The sequence below is a fragment of the Diabrotica undecimpunctata genome, chromosome 4, assembly GCF_040954645.1.
Source record: "Diabrotica undecimpunctata isolate CICGRU chromosome 4, icDiaUnde3, whole genome shotgun sequence".
NCBI lineage: Eukaryota > Metazoa > Arthropoda > Insecta > Coleoptera > Chrysomelidae > Diabrotica > Diabrotica undecimpunctata.
In genome coordinates this window covers 41,862,962-41,887,673 of record NC_092806.1, presented here as the reverse complement: position 1 = coordinate 41,887,673, position 24,712 = coordinate 41,862,962, and the positions used below count along the sequence as shown (strand labels likewise).

Genomic DNA, 24,712 nt, shown 5'->3' with positions numbered 1-24,712 from the left:
GTTCTACAGGGAGATTCATTAATATTTTTTTATATTATTTTTATGGATATATTGAACACTATTCAACCGATTTAAGTGAAATTTGGTATCTTGCTATTATTTAGTATGCTTAATAAGAAAATGATATTAGTTTTACCATTGACACTAGGTGGCGCCACCTACTGTAACATTGGTTCATTAATGGGGCCATAATTTTTTTGTCCGCCCTGTATAAACATTCTAGGAAAAAAAAACATGAAATAACATTCAATTCTACACAAAAAAGGTATGCTTGTTTCAAATCAAAAAAGTACACTGTTTTCGAAATAAACGTATTTTATTTTTCGCAAAACAAGCAGGTACCTAGGTATGCTGTGAACTTAAGGCCAAAGTGCAGTGCGAGTCTATTATTAAAAAAGAATATGTGTGTACTTTGTACGCAGGTAAGAAGTTATACTTCTATTATATGACTTCAACGAAATTAATATATTTTAAACAGTTTATTTGTGTTTTATTTAAATATTAAACTAATTTTAATACTTACAAGTCTCCTAAAAATTTTTTTTAAATAATACCGAAAATTAAAAAAAAGTAAGCAAGGCAATAACATGACATGTTATACATGTTATGTTCCTAAGCGGTCACCCATCCAAAGTTTGACCCGGTAGACCCTGCTTGACTCCCGTTTTCGAGCGACAACTGGTGTAGCCAGTGTGCTATGGCCGTAAAATTCATACTAAAGTGAATTATTTTGACAGATTATATCTACAAATAATAATTAAGATTGCCTTTTAATCTTCTTATCATCATATTTTATTATCTATTATCCTATATCCGACGAAGACAAATTCAAAGACACAAAAATTATAAAATATATTTTTTTCACACTTTATTTGCACTGATACATACGTAAATTCAAAGATTTAGCAACTAGCACATTTTTATAAAAATTCACTCTCAACATTTTTCCCAATTGCACCTAAAGAAGTGTAACTTCAAAAGCATGAACTAACATTCAATTCTACACAAAAAAGGTACCTAGGTATCCGTATCGTTTTACTCCAGTACAGAATCTTTTACCACAGGATTTTCCAGCAAGGCTCCGATTTAGTCAGTTTATGATGAGGCGGCATTTAGACGATCCAATGTTTTATAATAAAATTTTATTTACCGATGAAGCCACATTTACTAGAAGGGGCGTATTTAACTGGCGCAATAGCCATACCTACGCGACAGAAAATCCTCATGCATTTCAAGAACATCATTTTCAACACGAGTTTTCCATAAATATCTGGTGTGGCATATTTCTGGATTGTATTGTAGGACCATTCGAATTACCAACTAGGCTTAACGGAGTAACGTATCTAAATTTTTTGAGAAAAAGATTTACCAACTCTTTTAGAAGACATACCTCTAAATTTGAGACGGAACTCTTGGTACATGCATGATGGTGCACCACCACATTATAGCCTAGAAGTTAGAAATTATCTAGATGAAATTCATCCTCAAAGGTGGATTGGTAGAGGTAGTGTATACCCATGGCCAGCACGCAGTCCCGAACTAAATCCCCTAGACTTTCACTTGTGGGGTTACCTAAAGTAACTTGTTTATAAAAAAAATAAATAACCGTCAAGAGTTATGGCAAAATATTGTAGAGAGAGTTAACGTAATTAGGGCCCAAAAAAACTCATTATTTAAAATAAGACAAAACTTACACAAAAGATTTAGATTATGTAGTTTATCTAATGGTGCACATTTTGAACACTTATTGTAATTTTTTTTGTTTTGTTTTGAATTATTCACTTTGTTAATTGTTTTATATTCACTTCATTGTTTAATTTAATTTCTGATTTTTTTTAAATTTGTTACTGAGTCAAAGGTTTAATAAAAATAATTGTTTCAATCATATGCATTTTGTTTGCAAAAATTATCTACTACTAATACATTTAATATTCACTTTTATTTAAGACCTTTTGAATAATGTTTGAAGTTACATAAGTTTTTGTAAAATTTTTTTATTTTATGCACGTCTCTAAAAAATACGTTTATTTCGAAAACGGTGTACTTTTTTGATTTGAAACAAGAATACCTTTTTGTGTAGAATTGAATGTTATTTTATGTTTTTTTCCTAGAATGTTTATACAGGGCGGGAAAAAAAATTATGGCCTCATTAATGAACCAATGTTATAGTAGGTGGCGCCACCTAGTGTCATCGGTAAAACTAATATCATTTTCATATTAAGCATACTAAATAATAGCAAGATACCAAATTTAAACTAAAATACTAAAAATAATATAAAAAAATATTAATGAATCACCCTGTAGAACGAAAACTAGTAACATTTTGCCTAAGCAATTTGAGCTCAAACGTTTTATTTTGATGTCAGCTATCACCCATTAGCTAATGTCCAATTAATTATGGGACACCCTGTATTTGTACTATAATCACTTTTTTGTTCATGAATATTTTAAATATTAACTGAAAATTATTTGTTGCAGATGGCATTAGTGAAACCTTTCTCTATGACTCGGTTCGTGACAAACTACGAGACCCAGAAAAAGAAGTCCGCCAGCACGCTCTCAGGGTACTTATGGACCTAATAAAAGTAACTCAACCTTCAAATCTAGATATCCGGATGCAAGACTTAGTCCCTGAAATTCTAAAAATATTGAGTCACTCTGCTCCGTCCTTAAGAAAAAGTGCTTTAGATTCTCTTAAGAAATATTTAAAACTTAGTAAAAATTACAACTACCTCATGAGAGAGTTGCTTAACTCTCCTGACCATTTGACCAATGCAGCTCCTTTTTTGATAAATCGCGAAACAGATGATTTGACAGTGACACTGGTAATAGAACAATTATGGAAGGAACTAGAAGATCCTACCATCAATCAAGAGATTTCTGCAAAGTCTTTAGCTAGATTAAGGTAAGTTAAAAATTTTAAGACACTACGGGATTTAGTCGAAAGTTTTTTACTTGGTTTATGTTTGAATTTATTTTAGGATAAAGTTTTTGATGGTTATACATCTCTCATATTACATAATTATCTCGTATAGTTTTTCGCAAAATAATTGATCTCTTTTTATTTTACAAACCAAACTTCTCCATTTTTTTGGATTCTATATAGAATATTTGTAAATTTAAAATTTTGTTTATGATCTAAATTTTTCTTCTCCTAGATTGGAGGATAGACTACGTTACTCAAGTACTTAGCTTTCGTACCAAACCCTGTTCTTGGTCTACCAAACCAAGAAGCTCCGTGCTCTAAATAAAATCCAGCAATTTTTATGGAAGGTTTATGGATTTCTGAATTAATGAATAACTCATCTTCGGCGACGATAACAGTAACTAGTCTCTGTCAGTAACTTTCCACGTTTCACAAACCTTTTTTAATTTTTCTTAAACTAAATCTTTTTTATTGCAAACATTGCGTGTTTAGTAAGGTTTTAATCATTAATCATTAAAAGCAAATAAAGGCTTATGGTCTAAGAATGAGTCAATATACGAATTATTTATAATTGAAATTACATTGAACCTACAATGAACAAGAGACATTGAAAAACTCACATTTGTTGTAACTTAAAATATAAATACAAAGACGGTATAAGAATAACATCATTAATAATTATTTATTGTAGATATAAAGTATTTGGCAAGTTAGTGTATGTTGATGTATCGAGTTAATGTTTATATGTTCTGACTGATATTGTTAACAGTCGTTCACCTGTTTTTACACAGATAAATATAGTTAATAAATATTGTGTTCTTAACTTGAAGGACTCTAGTCCGGGGCCTGATGATATTCCTTCAGCATTTCTGAAACATCTCCCTGTTTCAGCCATAACGTATCTCTTAAACATATTCAACAGAATTTGGCTTCACCACCAATGGCCAGCTATTTGGTCAAATGCAATAGTCATTCCTTTCCTAAAAACTAATAAACCTAAATATGACCCAAAATCATATCGACCCATATCTCTGACATCGACAACCTGCAAATTACTAGAAAATATTGTTAACTCCAGACTCTCATGGGTTTTAGAAAATTCTAATTTCTTAATCTCAGAGCAAAATGGCTTTAGAAAAGATCGGTCATCCACAGACAACATTTTAGATTTGGAAAGTGAAATACATGAAGCTCTTGCTACTAACCAAAAATGTGTTGCTATATTTTTTGACTTAGAACGTGCATTTAATAAAGCTTGGAAATACAACATTTTAAGACAACTTCATAAATGGAATATTCAAGGTCACTGCCTTGCTTTCATCCAAAACTTTTTAAATAACAGATCTTTTCAAGTAAAAATAAATAATATCTTTTCAAATATTTATAGTTTGGAAAATGGTACACCCCAAGGATCCATACTCAGTCCAACACTATTTCTGGTATCAATAAACGACATCATCAAAAACATTCAAGCACCCTTACAGGCTCGTTTATACGCTGATGACCTAGTGGTATCTATTAAAGGTAAAACTATTTCCTCAATGTCATCAATCCTTCAAAACTTTTTAGATACTCTCGAAAATTGGTCCAACTTTACAGGTTTTCAATTTTCAGTAGAAAAATCAATAGGAGTCGTATTCTCTTCAAGTTCCTTGCCACAACCTCCTAACCTAAGAATGTATGAGAAACAGCTGGAGTTTAGAGATCACCACAAATTCTTGGGTTTAATCTTCGATTCAAAGTTAACATGGAAAAATCACATCTAAGAACTAATCCTTTCCTGCAATAAAAGATTAAATGTTTTAAGATCTCTTTGTAATAAAAACTGGGGCTCAGACCAATCCACTCTACTCCTCCTGTATAAATCTTTAATACGTTCTAAGCTAGATTATGGAGCAATTGCCTATTCCACTGCTAATAAATCTCTACTGAAATCATTAGATATTATTCATAACAAAAGTCTTAGATTAATCTTAGGGGCTTTCCCAACTACACCTGTATCCAGCATTTATGCTCTTTTAGGAGAACCATCGCTACACCACCGCCGCATGTACCTCGCTCTATCACATGCAGCCTCAGTCGCGAGCAATACTTCAAAGCCAATACATCAAAACACTTTTACAAATAAATATTTAAACTTATTCCAAGATATTCGCTATACTAAAAAACCATATTACGAAAGAATTAAATCCATTCTTCAAAACCTAAACATTAATTTTCCGAAGGTTTTCTCCTCGGATATTAAATACCCCGAGCCTTGGCTAATCGATATACCAACTTACGATGCATCTCTAGAGTATTTAGATAAATCTAATACACATCATTTTCTAATTCGGTCCAAGTTTGAGGCCCTCATAAATAAGTACCCCGACTACCATAAAATCTACACAGATGCATCTAAATCCGAAGACGGAGTGGGGGCATCAATCGTTTCTTCAGAAAACAATCTTCTTTTCCGTTTACCCCCAGCATGCAGCACATATTCAACTGAACTCTATGCCATATACCGTGCTGTGAAACTTCTTAACGAGCTTACACTCACAAAAGCCCTGATTATAACAGATTCCCTTAGCTCTTTAAATTCATTAAAACACATTTTTCCCAAACATCCTTTTGAAAAGTTGCTAAAATACCAGCTTTCCCAACGTCATGAACATGGAAGAATCGTCCAATTATTATGGGTTCCCTCACACGTCGGAATAACAGGAAATGAAGAAGCTGACAGGATTGCACGAGAGGCAATTTTAAGTTATTTGTCGGAGTCGGAGCCGATAGACAAGTGTGTTTCCACTGACTTAAAAGCTTATTTTAAAAATAAAGTGTTGTGTTTGTGGCGAAATGAGTGGTCTCAAACTAATTCCAATTTAAATAAAATTAAAAATAATGTGTCTCAGTGGTTTCCATCGTCGCGCAATAGACGAGAACAAATTGCGGTTGCGCGTTTACGTCTAGGACATACCAGATTAACGCACTCCTACCTTTTTACAAAGAAAAATCCACCTATATGTGATCAGTGTAACGTCCGATTAACAGTCGAACAGTTTTTAACAATTTGTAGTAAATATGACCAAGAAAGACAGCGCTACAAGATCCCAAACGCTCTACCACAGGCTCTAGGTCAAAACTGTTCCTGTGACAATATAGTGAATTATCTCAGATCCATAAACATTTTGTATAATCTGTAGGTGTTTAACTATGTTATTTATATTTTGTTCCGTCGCTAATAACCTTTTGGTGGATGCGACATCTTTTTCTAATAAAAAAAAATATTGTGTTAAATGAAAGTAGTTACAAATAGTTAATAAACCCTCTAACATCTTTTCTATACTAATATACGACGTCTTTATAATACACGTATATAAATACCTGTACACCGAAGGTACACCCAAAACACACTTTATATGCCCAGCTATTTATACATTTTGTATACCCGATTTCACTCATTTCATTGTTCTTTTGATCAATCACATTTTTTTTCTTTTCTTTACCTAATTTATTGTCTGTTTGTCCATTTTTGATAAAATATCTAACTTGTAACCTCTTCAAGTCCTATTCTCTCTCCCTCTTCTATTATATTTTTTAATACCATTTAAGGTAGTACTACTGATTTCTGAACTATTTGCTAATAATTATTAAGATTTATTTTCTTGGTATGTTAAAGTTATTGACTATTCTTTTTATTTTTAAGGTATAATCTTGGAGATGATAGATTCAGACACCTAATAGGCCTACTAAGATATCGAAAACTACAAGAAATTTGTGAAATTTACGGTCTTCCAATGGACTACAGTGACGGAGAAGCTGCCGATAATGATAACGACTTATGGAGCAATGAAGAAGTTATTGAGGACAGAGTCATCTTGGAGACAGAAATAACTTTAAAAACTGGTCCTGCCATCACTATGAAAATACATGAAGAAAGCAGACCTAGCAGTTCCATAAGCAATTCGGTAGAAATCGAAGAAAATTCTAATGGTGTTATAAAAATCCTCCCAGACGATAGCGAAAGTGACTTTGAAGAAGCGAGAAAAACACCAAGAACTCCAAGAAAAGTACGTTTCGGAGGAGAATCTGTAAAATTACGCACTCCTGAGAGTGATAGTAGTAATCAAGATGAACCAAAAAATGCGTTACTAATAACTGTTACAGATGCAGTTTCTATAACGACCAGAAAAAGTCTCATTCCTATTAGAATAACTTCTTTGCCCTCTACACCACTAAGAAAATCTAAGAAGGTTGCTAAGCAAAGGCTGCATAGATCAGCGCCAAATTTAAGCCGAAATTATGGCAATACGAAGATACCATTTAAGCGAGATTCTAACATCAAACAAAAATTCAAAATAAGTGACATGAAAGAGACAAGTCAGAACCAAGATAGAACCAAAGAAAATGGTAAGTATTTATTAAATACATATATTTTTTGTAGGAGAAACGGGTCTTAAATGATACTTGTCTATACACATTCATTTGAAATTTATTAAGTGCTGTAGTTCACTCCACTTCGTATTTAATTATTAAAACATTTTACGGTGTCTTATTTTAGGCAAGTAGTAGTAATAATAAAAAAAATTATTAAAAACCTTTATAAAAGGTATATAATTAAAAACCCAATCGGGCTATATCATAAAGACAAAACATTTTCGGATCCATATTCCATCATCAGTGTCTAGGTATACATGTTTAAAGCCACTAAATATCTTTGTAAAAACCCGTTAAAATTTGTAGGTTAAATTTAAGTTTACATTATTCGATCTTATGTATTAAGATGGTAAAGTTACCAGTGGATTTTATAACATGGTAACGTACGACTTCACATGAAGTTGCTGGTTCTGAGACAAAGTATCTACGAGGACTTGATGATCATCAAGTCATAATCCAAAAACGGGAATAACAAACTGCAGAACGGCACCATGGATTGAAGAAAGTGTAAAAAAGAAAAAAAAAATCAAGTTAAGTCAATGCTCTTTAAAGTCTATTATATATGATTACTGAGCTTTTAAGAGTTTTATAATTTTTAATGAGAATTTATGCAGTCTATTTATGCCCAATCTTCTCTTGTTACACTATTGGCTTGGTTTGCCAAGTGGCCAAATTAGGCGTGGGTAGCTTCCATGACTATTTGCCGATATCGTTCTCGATCTTGCGCGGTATGTAACAATTCATCTGCTGATAAACCAGTTCATCCTAGAAATGATAATACCAAGAAAATTTGTCGAGCTAACTCAAATGTGCGTAACAGACTCATATGTACAGGTAAAGATACCAAACAAAAACATCGATATCATTTAGTATAACATCAGGACTTAGACAAGTAGACCCCTTATCACCCTTGCTATTTCATTTGACCTTAGAATATGCAATAACTAAAATGTCATCTAAGCTGATCGGGGATTTGCAAATCAAGGATCAAAAACTACTGTTGGCCTTTGCTGATGATCCATGTAGATGCAGTCGCTCATTCTACAAGAGACGTGAGAGAGGTGTTATCACAACTCAAAGAAGAAACAGGTAGCCTGGATCTTCGAATAAATGAAGAGAAGACGAAATACATGCTAGTAACCAAAAATTTAAGACCAAGAGTTAGGCAAAACATAACTATTAATGACCATAACTTCGAAAAGTTCTTCTTCTTGCAGTACCGTCTCCTATCGGAGGTTGGCTACCATCACAGCAATCTTTACTTTGTTGGCTGCAGCTCTGAACAACTGTGTTGAACTGCACCCATACCACTCCCTTAAATTTCGCAATCAGGAAATCCTCCTACGTCCTACATTTCTCTTTCCCCAGATTTTTCCTTGGATTATGAGTCTAAGCAGAGAGTACTTTTCTCCTCTCATTCTTCGAAGAGTAAAATGGATTAAATATCTGGGGGCGGTAATCACAGATGATAACCAGATAGAAAAAGAGGTCTCAGCAAGGATAGGTGTGAGAAATAGAGCCTTATACCCCCTATCATTATTATTCAGATCTAAGCTAATAAAAAGACAATCTAAATTAACCGTGTGGTGTAGTGTCCGGAATACTGCGGAATACGCTAAGCTGATGGAGATTTCGCAAAGACGAATGCTCTTCAGGGTATCTAGCGCATATAGGACGGTTTCAAATGAGGCTCTATATGTCATTGGAGCGGTGATACCGATCGTTTTGTTGTGCAAAGAGCGAGCGAGTGTGTATGCGAGGGGGATGGATGGAAATATAGATGGTAGTTTTGGCACCTTCACAAATAGAATAGGCAAATCTGCTTCGGCAGACTGTCCTGTTTGTGGGGTACCAGACGCTCCCACCCACATTTTTAACTGCCAGAGATGTGCAAATGAGAGGGTAGATTTCGAGAGGCTAATGGATTTCAGGCTGTATGAAAAGAACATGAAAACATAATGTTGAGAGGAGTGAAAGAATGGAGAGAAGTACACTGTCTGGAGAAAAGAAGCAGGAGGACGGAGGAGGAAACTAAACCAGGGATCTGAAATTTATGGTTAATATTATTTATTAGTTTATGGCCTAACGTCTGAAATATTTTCTTATTTACGGTAATAGGTATGGTTATTTATAGGTTTTTAGTTTTTTATTATAGTTGTTTAGTGAGTGGCAAGACCACCTTTCTGGAACTGTGGTTATGATTTTAGCTGGAACACGGTTAATCTGGTACTACCCTGGGGTCTTCTGGCCTAGTATCCTACTCGACTGAAAGATACCAGGGTATCTTGCCCTGTGACGTAGATGTCCAAAAAAGATTTCCCCTACCGTTGCCTGCCAGAATTCAATGGATACCTTCTTAGGCTCTTTCTGGAATCTGGCAATACGGCAATTAAAAAAAAATTAAGACTGTATATGTCAAATATTAGCCCAGTTGTTACATATGAAAGTAAAATATGTTGAAACTGAAACTAAAAACAAAGTGAAACTACATCAGCGGAAAATAAATAGGCTGTTGGTATTTGAAAGGAAGGTTCTCAGAATGATATTGAGCCCTCAAAGAGATGAATTGATAGAAAAGTGGAGAAGGCGACGCAAAGTTGAAGTAGTGACTCTGTATGGTACTGAAAACATCGTCAGATATATAAAAGCTAACCGAATAAGATGGGCAGGTCATGTGGTAAGATCAGAGGAAGACAGAGTCCTAAAGATAGCGATTATGTAACAGATCTTATATATCTCCCCGTACAAGTTATCGATCATTTCTGTGTTTTTTCTGATGGTTAGTGTTACCGTGGGTTGCGTTTGTTAGAACATACTTGCGAATAGTGCAGAGATTATGTCCAGATGGGGGACCTTCAAGTCACCTTCTTTCTGAATTATGTTCTGGGGATGTCTTCGGATTTCTATTGCTTCACGAACTTTTTTATACAATAGAAGTGGGAAATTTTTGAGCCGAATATCAATGTTTTTGTTTGGTTCTTACAGTCATCTGTCACTGTATAATGTAAGAAAAGACTAGACAAAATAAACAAAATAGACAAACTAAACGTGGATAAATAGCATGATTTATATGTCGAATAGTCATTTTTGAGACGATATAGATCGTAGATCACGTATTAATGTATGGATAACTTACTGACGATATAATATATCATAGAAAGAAGGTTTTTTTCAGAAGCCGCGGATTGCTATTACTTTTTGTGGATCATTTCTAAGAAGTAAAGTTTTTTTTTGATTATGAATAATATATGTTGTTAAAGTAATACGAGACTAGCATAATGTACATGATGAAAACGCGTGGCAAATAAATATGCTGACTCGATATAGATTTTGAATGTATGTCACATTAAAAGTAAATTGAATTATATATCAGAATTCTCCAACGGGACATTTCAGTATGTGTGATATTTACTATCTACTGGACTTTTATTTTGAAAAAAAGCTTAACATAACGTATGCCCTAAAAGTTTTAGCAGAAAATATATATCAGACTTTTTTTAATGAAGGTATCTATTTAAATACTACCTAGTTATCATGAATTGCAACTTAATACTTAACTAAACTATACCATCGAATTATGCGAAGTGGCTTATTCTGCTATGCAAATTTCTTCTAATGTCTCTCATCAGGTACTGGGCGGAATTTAGATCAATTTCTCTCTTAGACTTCGCAACCTTTATAATTAACCTTCCTAGACGGTAAACTCCAAAAATCTTTTATTCGGTGAGTCTGCGATAAGTTTGTGGTATTATCATTTTGGAAGATAAGAGGTTGGTATGTAATGTTGTCAAAGCCAGTATCTCTTGAGTAATGGCATGATGCTAGGTTTGGCCAAAACATGATATCATCATAAACATGATATTGGTGGACAAACTTCAGCAATTTGGATAGGTGTTATTAATATAGCTCTGACTATTGAAAGCTTCACTCCTCACTTTTCCCACAAAAACTCGGAAGACACTCCTGTTGCCTTTATTATACTGATAATTTAGTGGTAATAGCTAGCAACCCAGCAGTGCTGAATAGTGTATCAGGCAGTGCTTTGTGAAGCCTTCTTAAGGTTTTCCTTTATGAACAAAAACTATAATGATGTCATTTTTAAGAGAACAAACTAACATCATTCTGAGGATACGTGTTAAATCGATCGAGAAAGTACCGTCTATTATATATTTATGCACATTGTAATATTTTTTTAATTAATATATTAAATTAATTTTAATTCCTTTTACCCATGTGGATGATACGCTGATGGTCGTGTTTACGATCAGAAATTTTTATTGGGAAACTACCGAAATATGACTGAAGAATCTACCTACGTATTTATTTAAAGACGCCGGTTTGGCTAATCCTTAGTTAATCCTTTTCCGGGTTCTTTTTCATAAATTCGGTAATTGTCGTCGAACGCCCGTTGTAATGTTTTTAGGGAAAAACCTAATCTAGGAGATTTTATATTTCATCACGTTTGTAGCTAGAAGGGTACCATTATGTTCGATGTAAGTTAGAACTTTTTACCTTCTCAGAAATACATACAACTGGCCTATGATTTTTGAGTGGGAGATATCCCTTCTTCCTTTTTTTGTAGTTGGGTAAATTTTTGCAAGAAAGATTTACTTTTGGTGGGACAGTCCTTGGATAAGGACTAGATCTTACTGCATCTCTATTATCGTACCGTTCTCTGTGCATTTTCTTTATAAGTGTGTATACACTTGTTTATTTGAGTTTTTTTATCTTATACTATATTAGATTAAATATAGTTATAAAGTACCTTTAATGTTAATTAAATTCAGTGTCTAATACAATTATAGTATTAACTTCAGTGACTTATGCAGCAGTCGTCAGGAATTACCGTAAGTTACTATAATCTTAGTATCTCCACTTATCTGGGCGAGTAATATGGTATGGTATTACCTTCCATTATCTTCCATATTATCTTCCATTATCTGGACGTATCTAAAGTTCATACATGTCTTCAAATGTAGTTGAGAGTAGCTACTGAGTTTTGCATTAAATTTAAAGAACATTCTAATTTTTTGTTACGAACCAAATTCCATCAGTTCAGTTTATCATTAAATAATAGTGCGAGATAGCTAATCGATTTAACCAAGTGCGGTTTGGTTAAATTTTTATGTTTTCATTTCAGTAACCTTTTTGTATTTTTGTAAATTTAGATTTGGTTAATTTTTGGTATCTTTGGTGTTTGTTATAATTTTTATTCATTTTGTTTGCTGTAATATCTCGAGATACGCCAAAACTTTATTTGTGCATGATTGTATTATATATCTTTGTAAAGGTATTTTCTAATTTTATTTCTGCTTAGTTTTATATGTATACCACCATTTCATAGTTGTGGGTGTATTTTTATTACTTGTGTTGCATTCAGCAGCGTCATAATTTTGTTGTTGAATATATTGTTATTGTTTTATGTATGTATTTTATTTGTCGACTCCTAACAAGTTTCCTGATATAACCATAACTCTGAATATTTACTTATTATATTAAATTATTATTGTACTTTCGACCAGAAGAAAGATCAGGCTGATTAAGTTTCGTAGGTAAGTAAGTATAATACCTAATATACTTATTATTTGTTTATGTAGAGTGTTGACCAAATTTATTCAATAGTTAACTGTTGAGATCTTTCCTTCGATTTGGTCTCAGAACCAAATTATCTTTCCTTATCTCTTTTCTTCTCTTCTTAAGGTTTCTTAATTTTCTCCTTGAACTTCAAAAAATTAAGTGGCGCCCTGTTCCCTATCTTATCTCATCTTTGGTAATTTTACCCATCTATCTTTTTGTTTATTTCTGTATCTTTTCCAATATATCTTATCGTATCTTTACTTCTTTCGTCCATTGGACCCATTCCTGGTTCCAAAAGCTAGTTTTGAACCCACGACTCGCTCTCCACCAACCATCTGGCTGCCGTCCGCAGTGTCTCCATTGGTGACCTTTCTAGCACCATCCAAAAAAGGTTTCCGAGGTTACAACATTCGTTAATAAAATTAGATACATAACGTTTAAGTTTTAACCAAGGATTAAACAATTCTTGGTTAAAACATGGTAGTTCTCAGCTGAATGGTAGTCCTTAATGACTGTGCTACGTTTTCTTTGTTCGTTCATATGGATTCAAAATGTAAGCATATTAATAACTTCTCCGTATTTCCTAAATAGAACAATATGATGATTTATAGCCAAGAACAAAACAATAAAAAACCCTTTTGGTTATCAAGGATTAATAAGTGACAGTTCTTTGATTATTTGACAGTAGACGAGCGGTATGAGGTTTTCCACATGATAATCGAAGAAATAGTCAGAAAATTTTCAGAGCTTCAGTTCTGTGCGAAAATAATTAACTGGATTGCTGGCCTCTGTACGAAAGCATACGATTACATACAGAGACCAGTGAACCACATCAAGAGAGCCTGGCTAAATAAAGAACTTTAAGGATAAAGAAAAGCACGATATATCGCCAAAGGTCGTGATGAGTTATACTAATGCCACCCTATTTCTATATATCTATATATCTGCCTAACACTATATTTTGTTACGTTTAACTTAGTTCCTTCTTGAAATTTTGTTGCTATCCGTGTGTCTTTGAAATAAACCTTAAGGAGAAAGTCCTCGACTCTTGAAAATTACTAAATAAATTTCTCTTTATCCTAAAAATAATGCATTTGGAAAATTTAAAGTCTTGGAACTTGATATTTTCTCTCTTTAATACATAGATATAGCTTGTGTCAAATGTGAATTAAAAAGTTACAGAATTGTCATAAATGCTTAAATGCATGACCGATATTGTCCAATCACATATGATTCATAGACGTGTAATTTGAACTGCATGCATAATGCGGGTAACTGCTATAATTACTCATCAAAAAATATCTGGAAAAATATTTCTTGCAAGGAGAAAAGCACCACACAATTTTTTCGTACTCTTGTTGAAGAAGTTATAAATATTTTCCATCTTATTTTAAATGTAAATTAATTTTGATCTGACTAGTAATCGTTCAATTCTATTTTATTAGCAATATATTATATATTGCAAAGAAAAACTTTTTCGCTTGTTAATTACAGATCAATTATTCTACTAATGATACTTTTTACACACATTAAATATTGTGTCTACCATATTGCTCTTATACTTATATTTCACCGCAAATGTAAAGAGCATTATGTAAATTTGCTTTGAAATGCAAATGTTTACGATTCCCTCAGTCAGTCTAAGGTTGGTGTGTATTCAACAAATCACTAAATCACTTTTTATAGCTTTTGTTATTAGGTTTATGCCAGGTATCTAGACCATCTAGTCCTTGAACTAGTCGCTGATGAAGAGATCAATATAATGAGAAAATAATAACAGTATGTGATTGGTACTTAAATTTTTTATATAAAATTAAAATAATTATACATTGTAGTCAAAATATATGCAGAATGTATTACAAAGTAAATTATTTGCGCACTTTTTTTAATTACAATGTTAACGGTCTCACTAACATTCTTGAAATAGGGTCGTTGTCCGTGGGGCTAATAGAATATAATAGAATAGAATAGAATAAAAATATGCTTTATTGTCACTGAAAATTGTACAATTTTATGGACAAAGCTTATAATAAGTCAAAAAAATATCAGTAACAATTTAAATTTACTAAAATTACATGAATCATCAATACCACAAAACTAAATTTTAAATTGTTAACTTACGAACTAGTTTACGAATAAGTTTAAATTACTGCATGTGATAACCAAATATATATAAAAATATTTTAGTTATTTCCTACTAAACAACTTTCTACCTAAACGTACTGTAATTTCTTAGTTATTCGTTAAGAAACTCTTCTTCATAACATGGTCTTTCAGATAGATAGGCTTTTGTCAATTTACGAAACATAATTAAATAAGTTGTAGATTTAAGTTGCAAAGGAACATGGTTGTATAATTTTTTGCCGAATATAATATAGATTTATTTACTCACTCAGTGGACAGGATCGGTAAATACACATCAAAGCTTAAATTTCTGGTGGAGTAGTCATGATTAGGTCTTGCTGGAAAAACATGTAGGTATTTACGAATTAAGCTAACTGTTTATAGAATATATAGAGGGAAGAGTTAAAATCCCGTGATTTTTGAAGTGGCTTCTGCAATGTGTTACTCTACTGAGGCCAAAAAGATACCGTATTACTCTTTTTTGTAATTTAAAAATAACATCAGATTGGGCAGCTGTACTAGAACCCCAAAAAGGAAGGCCATATCAAAGATGAGACTCGAACAAAGAAAAATATGTTATTTTGGAAGATGCTTAATTCATTTCCTTCTAAACCGATCTTATTGCATATCAGGCTGAGGCTAGTTTCTTACTGAGCAAATCGATATGAAAAGACCATTTAAGGTTGCTGTCTATAAAAATACCAAGAAATTTTTCAGAATTAACGATACCGATCTGGCTGTTATTAAGAAGCAAGGGTTGAAGAGCTCCTTTATAGGATAATGCTACTGCCTTATTCACGTTAAAAAAGAGTAAATTAGAGTGGGACCAGGTTTTTATTTTAAGTAGATTAGAAGTTATAATTGCATAAGAAGTTACAATATTAGAGTTCCTTCAGGTAATACTTCTATCATCAGCAAAAAGAAAAAATTTTCCATCGATTTTTAGGTAGTGATGTCATTTATAAAGATAAGGAAAAGTAGAGGACCTAGTTCTGAACCTTGTGGTACTCCACGTACAATGCTTTTGTGACTAGAGTCAGTATCATTTGCTTTAACTAGTTGTTTTCTATTCTTCAAGTAAGATTGATACCAATTCAAAGAAGTACCTGGAATTCCGTAGAACTTTAGTTTTTTTATCAAAATGTCGTGATTTGCAAAATCAAAAGCTTTTCAAGGAGAAAGGACAAAATTCGGGCTTTTATAAGTCTCTGAATAATTTTGGATAGGACCGGTAGTAAGGCAATAGGTCTATAGTTGCAGACACTAGATTTTTCACCACCCTTATGAAGAGGAATATTAATGGCTGTCTTTAGGCATTCTGGAAATATACCTTTTTCAAAGGAATTGTTAATAAGTGAGACTATGACTTCCAACACATTTTTTGGGAGATTTAAGAACATTTTTATGGATAGTCGATCAGTACTACAGGATGATTTGCTTTTGATACTAATGATTATTTGGATCAGTTCAGATGTATCAACTGGTCTTGTTGTGGCAAAATAGTTGATGTTATATTTTTTCTCACATTAACGAAGTATTCATTTAGATTTTTAGGGTTCTGAAGAGAAAATGTTTGAGCTGTGTTAAGTTTATTTCGAAGATCGTTTATTATGGAACAAGTTTCTCTTACAACATTTTTAGAGACGATTCTGATAGTACATTTTTTTAGCTGTTTTAATAAGTTTTTGATAGGTTTCTCTGTACTTGGAGATATATTCAGTGACAAAGACGGTGGTAGTAAATTTCTTGATGTACAGTAGTGAATACATATTCTTAGCTGATATGCGGATACCTTTGGTAGTCCAGGGTTTGTGATGTTTTGACTTAATTGTAATTAAAGGAAATGCCTTATTAAAAATACAAAGAAGCCTACCTAAAAAATTACTAAAATTATAGTTCACGTTCCATCCAGAAGTCAAGTACAAATTTTGGAATTTACGAAAGTTCTGAGCGGAAAAATCCTACCTAAACGTTGGGTTTTCGAGGATTGTTTGTTAGGAGTGTTAATCTTGGTATATACTACATCTCTACATTGTAAAGCATTTGCATTGTAGAGCAATTGTAGAGCATAGATTGAGAAATCTGAGAGAATATAATTAATTGTAGTAGATGTTGTTTTAGTAATTCTTGTAGGAGAATAAACGTGCATTGTGAAACAATACAATTCGAATATATTGACCAACGATAATTGGGTAGCACAAGCAACAGCATAATTAATATTCAAGTCACCGCATAGAATCTTTCTGCTTTTATTGGGCAGGTGGTCTAACAAATTTAACAGGTTCTGAAAAAATTATTTCATGGAAGAATCAGGTGATCTATAAATGCAAAGAATGTATATATTAAGGTTATTGTTATAAACCAATGAAAACTCAAAAAAGGATTCATTTAACAGAAAGTCACATTTTGTTATAGGAGAGAAATCATTATTTTTTAAAAATAATTAGGGTGCATCCACGAGCTGAACTTGAACGATTAAACCAAACAATTGTGGTATATTTTTCCGTAAAAAAAGGCTCGTTGACTTCAAACCAGTGCTGGGTAACCGCAGCTGTCGGGGAAAATCCCAATTCCTCTAAAAACAAAAATAATTCATCTGTTTTATATCTTATAGAACAAATATTAATCAGAACCATGCTAAAGTTGTCATCACTAAAATAATTTAAGGTTTCTAGTCTCACAGAACACGTTATAGTATTTAAAAATTTCGTTTTGGAGGGGTAACGGAATAGTAGTTTCGGTGATTTTGTTTTGATTTTTGTAGGTGAATAATTCTTTCCGAAGTGAGGAAAGACCTAAGAGCAGCAAGATCAGCCTCCACCTCAGTTGGACCAATTACATAGGCATCGTTAAATTCTAGAAGGAGTTTCGTAAATCTTTAGTCTTAGTGGGAAGTCCTTCGGAAGCCCAAAAAGAGTTTAACGCTCGTGTTGGTGAATCATTCGTAATATACTGAAGCAAGTTGGTCGTGTAGAAAAGCAAGATGTAGTTTAATGGCTTTCAAGATATCTGGTTCCCTTGATCCTGCTAAAAAAAATCGACTGTTCGAGGTACTGGTTAATCTAACTCTTAGTGGGGTCAAAGGATCTAGATTTATCGATGGTTCCAAAGTATCCTTCTTAATGAAATTCTTAGATTTGCAAATTTTGATGGCCTGCTTGTCGGTGACCATTTTTGTGTTTTCCACTTCACTTTTGTTGTTTCTTAAAATCGTAATTGGATTTTCCAAGCTAACGGTACTTCTGATGTTCTTCGGACTCATATTTGACTCAGATGAAGGAATATTAGTTCGGAATATGAAGATTCTGTAGACCATTTAATGTTTACACCAGGTCGCCAAATCTAATAAAGAATAACTCCAAAAGATAAAGTGTTTGAGCTATGAAATTTAGTATAAGTATAAGTTTTTCTTTATTTCAAGAAAGAACAATATTCGATTTACAGTTAAAAGATCAAAAGGAACTACAATTACACGACACTCCTAATGAATATAAATTAAACTTGTATATAGTTCCTTTAATACAAAGACACAGTGTGTGAAAATATACTTAATTTGAAAGTACGATGTAGTTAAATTACGTCATATCCACAGACGAGTAAATTACTAGTATTATTGAAACAAGGTGGTAAGTATTTGAAGGGACACAGAAAATAACAATCAGAATTAATTTTTGGTCAGAATTTAGATATTGGCGCCATATTTAAGCTTTTTTCGGAAGGAATCCAAGCCTGATTTCGTTTGCACAATAAAGATCGCCGTAAAAAGATTATAAAAGAAAATTATATAAGCTAACGGAGAATAACATACATACAGACATACCATCACCATCCCATAAGTTTTGTTACCGTTACGTAAAGTGCTGTTGTTTCGCGGTTTTAATTAATTTGTTTTTTATTAAATTCATAATGTCAACTGATTTTAGAGATACATCTAAGAAAAAGAATGAGCCACGTGGAGTTAAAAAGCTGAGAAGAACCGGCAAAATTAGTAATGAAATAAAAAAATCAGATGCCACCACTAACAAGGTCGGAGAAGACACCAAGTGTATTTAAAACAACTATTTTTAAGCCATCTCTTTCATCAAAAGACAACGATTTATTTCTTATATTAATCAGTTAGGGGAGTACAATGCTCAGAACAAATATTTAACAGCCTTATCACGATTATAGCTGGTGATAGATACCCTGAAGCCGAAACAAGTTTTAATTAATCTTCATATAGTTAAAGAGTTCGGGTTCATGTGAGTGTCTCCTTACAAGGTACACTTGTCTGATATAAACCATTCCTGTCTTTAGATGGCATCACTGTTTGAACACGCCGTATTCAAACTATAACGAAACATTTCCTTGAATTTGACAATGCTAAAGAAGATGGACGGAGCGCTCATAAAAACAGACATACCAAGTTGACTGATGAAATAAAAACAATGGTATTCAGCTTTATACATACTCTGAAAGAAATGAAATCTCATTATTCTATGCATGATACGCGTAAAATATATTTTTATGAAGAACACAATGCAGCCAAATTTCATCAAATGTATAATGATTCACACGATAGTAAGAAAATAGAGAAAACGATATTTCGTGAGATATGTGATAGTGTCGCTGGCGACACTCTCAAAGCTAACATTTCAATCACTATGGATAAAATTACTGACTGCATTGATGAAGAAAATAAAAAGATCACTGTTAAAAACACAAAAACTACCGAAACACATACTAGTGCGTTGTTCCATAAGAGTACATACTAACTTCGGTCGCAATGACCGGCTGGACAGAAGCTTGTCACATAGACGAAATGTGGTCGGTGAAAACCAACTAGCCGCAATTCTGACTGTGAGCGAAGTCGCAGTAGTGCACGTTAACTCTAACAATCACCAATCTAATCTCCTAGTATTTGTAACAAGCTCTCGTGGGACCACTCTGTTCTCAATTCCACATAACCAAAGTAAGGTTACACGAACTGCAAACTCTATAAGTCCTTTCCACAATAAGAACGTGAGTTTGCGGTTCAAGGAGTAGGCTTCTAGGCGGCACCTTGTCATACGTACTATTTTGAGACCCTATTCCTACCTGCTTTTACGTTTTTGGTCCGTGGTTAGGATAACGGACGGGCATTCATGTAGCAACACAGCGACTCTGGGGAGGATGGAGCCCCACGCTGCAGCAGTAATGTGCCACCCTAAAATGGTATCGGACTCGCAAGGGCAATGGATTCGCTTACGGTATATATATTCAGGGATTCTACAGTATTCACTGCCTTCCCTTGCTCAACCGTTTCCATCTCTCTGTGTTGTCCCATTCTCCATCGTTTACGCCTCTCTTACTCATGGCGACGTCTACTTCGTTCCTCCAGGATTTTCGGGGTCGTCCTCTTTTCTTCCTTCCTATGGGGTTCCATTCGGTTATTCTCTTCATCCATCTGCTGTCGCTAGTTCTTCTCACATGTCAATACCACTTTAGTCTTTTTTGTTCTACATATGTTAGTATGTCTGTTTCTATTGATGTTGTTTGCTTTATTTCGTGATTACTTCTCCTATCCATTCTTGTTACTCTGTAGCATCTTCTCAGGCATTCCATTTCTGTTGGTACTATCTTACTGCTGTTTTTCTTGTTTATGATCCAATTTTCACCACCATATGTCATAATACTTCGCACTAATGTTTTATATATATATATATATATATATATATATATATATATATATATATATATATATATATATATATATATATATATATATATATATATATATATATATATATATATATATATATATATATATATATATATATATATATATATATATATAAGCGGGGATCCTACAGCTTCTGCCGCTTCCCGCATTTCGATCGCCATCTTTTTCTATCTCTCCAGGTGTCTTCATCAATGGCTCTATCTTTCATGGTTTCCATAACACCTTGTATCCAAGACTTGGCTGGTCTTCCTCGTTTCCTTCTATTACTTGGATTGTATTCCATAGCTCTTTTTGGCCATCTGTTGTCGTCCATCCTCTGTACGTGTCCATACCATATTAACTGTCTAGTTTCTATTCTTTCAGAAGTTGTATGTACTCTATCTGTTTTTCTTCTAATTTCAGAATTAGGTATACGTTCTACTCTTGATATACGGCAAGCTCTTCTTAGGTAGTCCATTTCAACCGTGTCAACTTTTTTCTTTCCTTTTACTGTCATTTGCCAACATTCTGCTCCATATGTAAGAATGGGCTCTACAATTACTTTGTAGATAGTCATTTTAGTTCTCATAGTAGCTTTGTTGGACCAAAGTATCGAATTCAGAATTTGAACACTCTTCCTGCCTTGTTGCACTCTATAGTCTATATCTCGTTCCGTTGTTCCTTTACTGCAGATAATACTTCCCAAATATTTGTATTCGTAGCACCTTTTCATTTGTCTAATTTCCAAATCCGGGTCTTCGTCTTCATTGCCTATTCGCATATATTCTGTTTTAGACATATTCATACTCATCCCCCATTTTTCGTATTCATCTTTATTTTATCTAATGTTTTATAAATCTGTATTTTTGTCTTTATATTTAGGTGTCTATCTCACCATACTGAGTTAACTCCTCGGATTGCTGTTCTTGTTTGTCTTAATCTTTGTGTTATTGCTTTCTCTGTTGTTGCCTTTTTCGTAATTATAAACCCCAAGTATTTGAATTTATCCTTTCCTTTGATTGTTACGTTGTCATCAATCTGTAGACCTTCTTTTTCTTTTTCACTTGTAGATAGGTACTCTGTTTTCGCGAGGTTAATATCTAGGCCAGCGTTACGGTCATATGCCTAAAGGCCAGGAGGGTCACAGAATGGTGACACGCGCATTTCATGTCTGCTAAGGCTGCTAAGTTGCATGATTTAGATCCACTAGTTGACGGTGGATCTGTTGCCACTGAGTAAGCCACTTAGAAAGTACAAAGTAAAAACGGTTTTTATTATGTTGAGTTAGTCAGTTAATAATCTCCTTGCATTACCAAACCAATTTCGAAGTTTTTCTCTGAGCCAAGATTATTCAATTACGACTGTGGTATTTGTTCTAATAGAGTCATATACTGTCTTAGAGTATAAAGATTTCTTTTACATCCTTTTGGCATTACAAACATACCTCTGATGTTTCTTTTGATATAGATTCACATATGTATGAGATATCTTCATGCATAGAAAACTAACCCGTTTATCCAGCCATTCTTGTTGACTCGATATCACTATTTAGCTATAAATCAAAACCTATCCCATCTTATCTTAAGGAGCAGATTCCCCAAGCAACGACAAATGAATATGTATAATCCCTGCTCTCCAATGCCTGTATTACTTCAATCTGTGACTCTACTTACAGTGCATTTTAAGGGTTACGTCAAATAGAATCCCTGGAGATGCTGTGAGAGTTATGCACATGCCAGAAAATACCTCTAAGAACCAAGTTTCTTAATCTTTCGAAATAGTTCTCTATTCTTTAATTTAAACCATTGCACTGGAGATGCTTATAATACCCTGGTAACTCTCATCAGCTTTGTGGGTATTTTAAGTAATCCTAGAGCTTGTCCTTGAAATTCAAATAAAATAAATGAAAGACTAAACTAACTAAAGACAAAATTCCTGCTAAAAAATATCTAATAATAAATATTAAATTTTTAAGTAATACTTTAAATATAAATATTTTCAAATAAATAACAAAATTTACATTTTTTTATATTTGAAACAAAATATTAATTGCCTAATAAATATGTTCTATTTGTTACAGTTAAACTAAGAATAAATACCAAAAGCAAATCATCAGACCATTTAACTGTAACGAACGTTATTAAACCAATCTCTCCATTGGGTTCCATCAACCGTTCAAATAACACCAGTCCACTTTTGCATAAACCAATTGAAGTTTTACATAATCTTACCAGAAGTCCTGTAGCAAAACGCCGTCCCAGTACCGTGGATGTTTGTGACCAATCGAATAATAGTAACACTAATACATTTAACAGCTTTCGAGTTTGTCCAGCAATATCCCAGGAAGAATCTGTCGAGTCTAGATCTATAGAATCTAAGGAAACAGAAGATTTCTTCGACAGCTTTCATGTCTATCCAACATTGCAAACTTCTCAGTTTTTATCTTTACCGCCCGAAGATATCAGAAACAACAATTCTAGCAATGAGAGTGAAACAAAATCATCTTTTGAGAAAAGTGACAGCAAGGATACGGAAGACACAACTTATAGTGATTCTCAAAGTTCCTTAGGCAGTAAAGTAAAATCTTTGGAATATAATCAAACTCGTGCTTTAGAGTATATTCCAACCGAAAGAGAAAACGACTACGATAGTTTTAAGGTATACCCAAATATTAGTGGACTTAGTCAAGATGATAAAGATAATAGTGTGCAAAAGGGATTAAAGAAAGATCTGGATTTTAGTAGTCAGTGGCAGTTATCTTCATTAAGCTCTGAGGTAAGTTTTTTTAATAAAAAATTATTATTAGAGAAGTTTTCATAGAGATAGCCATTAAAGCATTTTCATAGAGATATATTTCATCCAATTATCTGCAGTTTTTGGATATATAGGATGAGTTATATTTATTGGGAGACATACTGGAGTTAGGTTATTTGGATTAAAGTATGACGATTTCATAAAATAAAATGAATCATCCATTTAAGCATTCCCATTTTAGCCACATAAATTCGTTGTTCCCCTTCTAATGTACTGCCCAACCTTTAGTTATGTACATCATAGCTGGTCTTTGGCTGTTATATAAAATCTTTCCTTCAGCTTCATTGGAATTTTTCTGTCATACAACATACCATTCGCTTCCTTCCACTTCATTTATCCAACCCTAATTCTACTGCATGCATCCCTATCCATTTCTCCATTATTCTATAATACCGATCCTAGGTACTTAAAATTATTACTTTTACAATTGTAACGTAACTTGTCGGGAAGGGAAATTGGAGATTAAAAGAAAGAAGAAAAATCCAGGTGCAAGTATCTTCACCTTGCAAACCAGCACCCAGGTGTTTTGAAGGACGTGAGCTTTGAATGTTACGTGTACTCAGTGCTTCTGTACGGAGTAGAAATGTGAACATTGAATGCGGAAACAAACAAAGTCACCAATAAAGAAGTACTACGGAGGATGAACACAACCGCGGATTTGGTCATCATTGTGTAGGGCCGTAATCTGCAGTACCTGTGACATATAATAAGAAATCAAAGCATATATAAGCTACTCCAATGCATTTTGCAAGGTAAAATTGAAGGCAAAAGGGACCCAGGACGAAGAGGAATATCCTGGCTTAACCTAACCTGAGAGCATGGTACAGAAAGACCTCAACAGAGCTATTCCGTATAGCAACTTACAAAGTCATCATAGCCAGAATGATTGCCAACGTTCGAAACGAAAAAGCACCCTAAGAATAAGAAGAGCTTTGAAACGTGGGTCTATAGATCTAAAAAAAGGAGAAAAAAAAGGACGCCACCTTGTCTTTTTAAGAGGGACGAGAAAAACTCGATATGAGAAGATTCTCAAAGAATGACAAATATGGTAAACCTCTCTAAAAATCCAAAGTGCATACATAGTCAAAAGAAAGAGAAACAAACACACTTACCTTACATTGTCGCTCTATATTCCTGTCAGAAGTATCCTATTTTTTACAAAATAAAAGGAA

General features: G+C 33.4%; 1 protein-coding gene across 1 annotated transcript in view; it reads left to right on the top strand.

Annotated features, from left to right (window-relative positions):
* Window positions 1-2,468: 2,468 nt before the first annotated feature.
* LOC140438625 (uncharacterized) overlaps window positions 2,469-24,712 on the top strand; it is a gene marked incomplete at its 5' end in the record, with an annotated part of 257,371 nt that continues 235,127 nt past the window's right edge. The window contains 3 exons of the mRNA XM_072528285.1: window positions 2,469-2,905; window positions 6,615-7,318; window positions 22,807-23,501. Coding sequence (XP_072384386.1) covers window positions 2,469-2,905; window positions 6,615-7,318; window positions 22,807-23,501 — 1,836 coding nt within the window. The remainder of the gene's footprint in view (window positions 2,906-6,614; window positions 7,319-22,806; window positions 23,502-24,712) is intronic.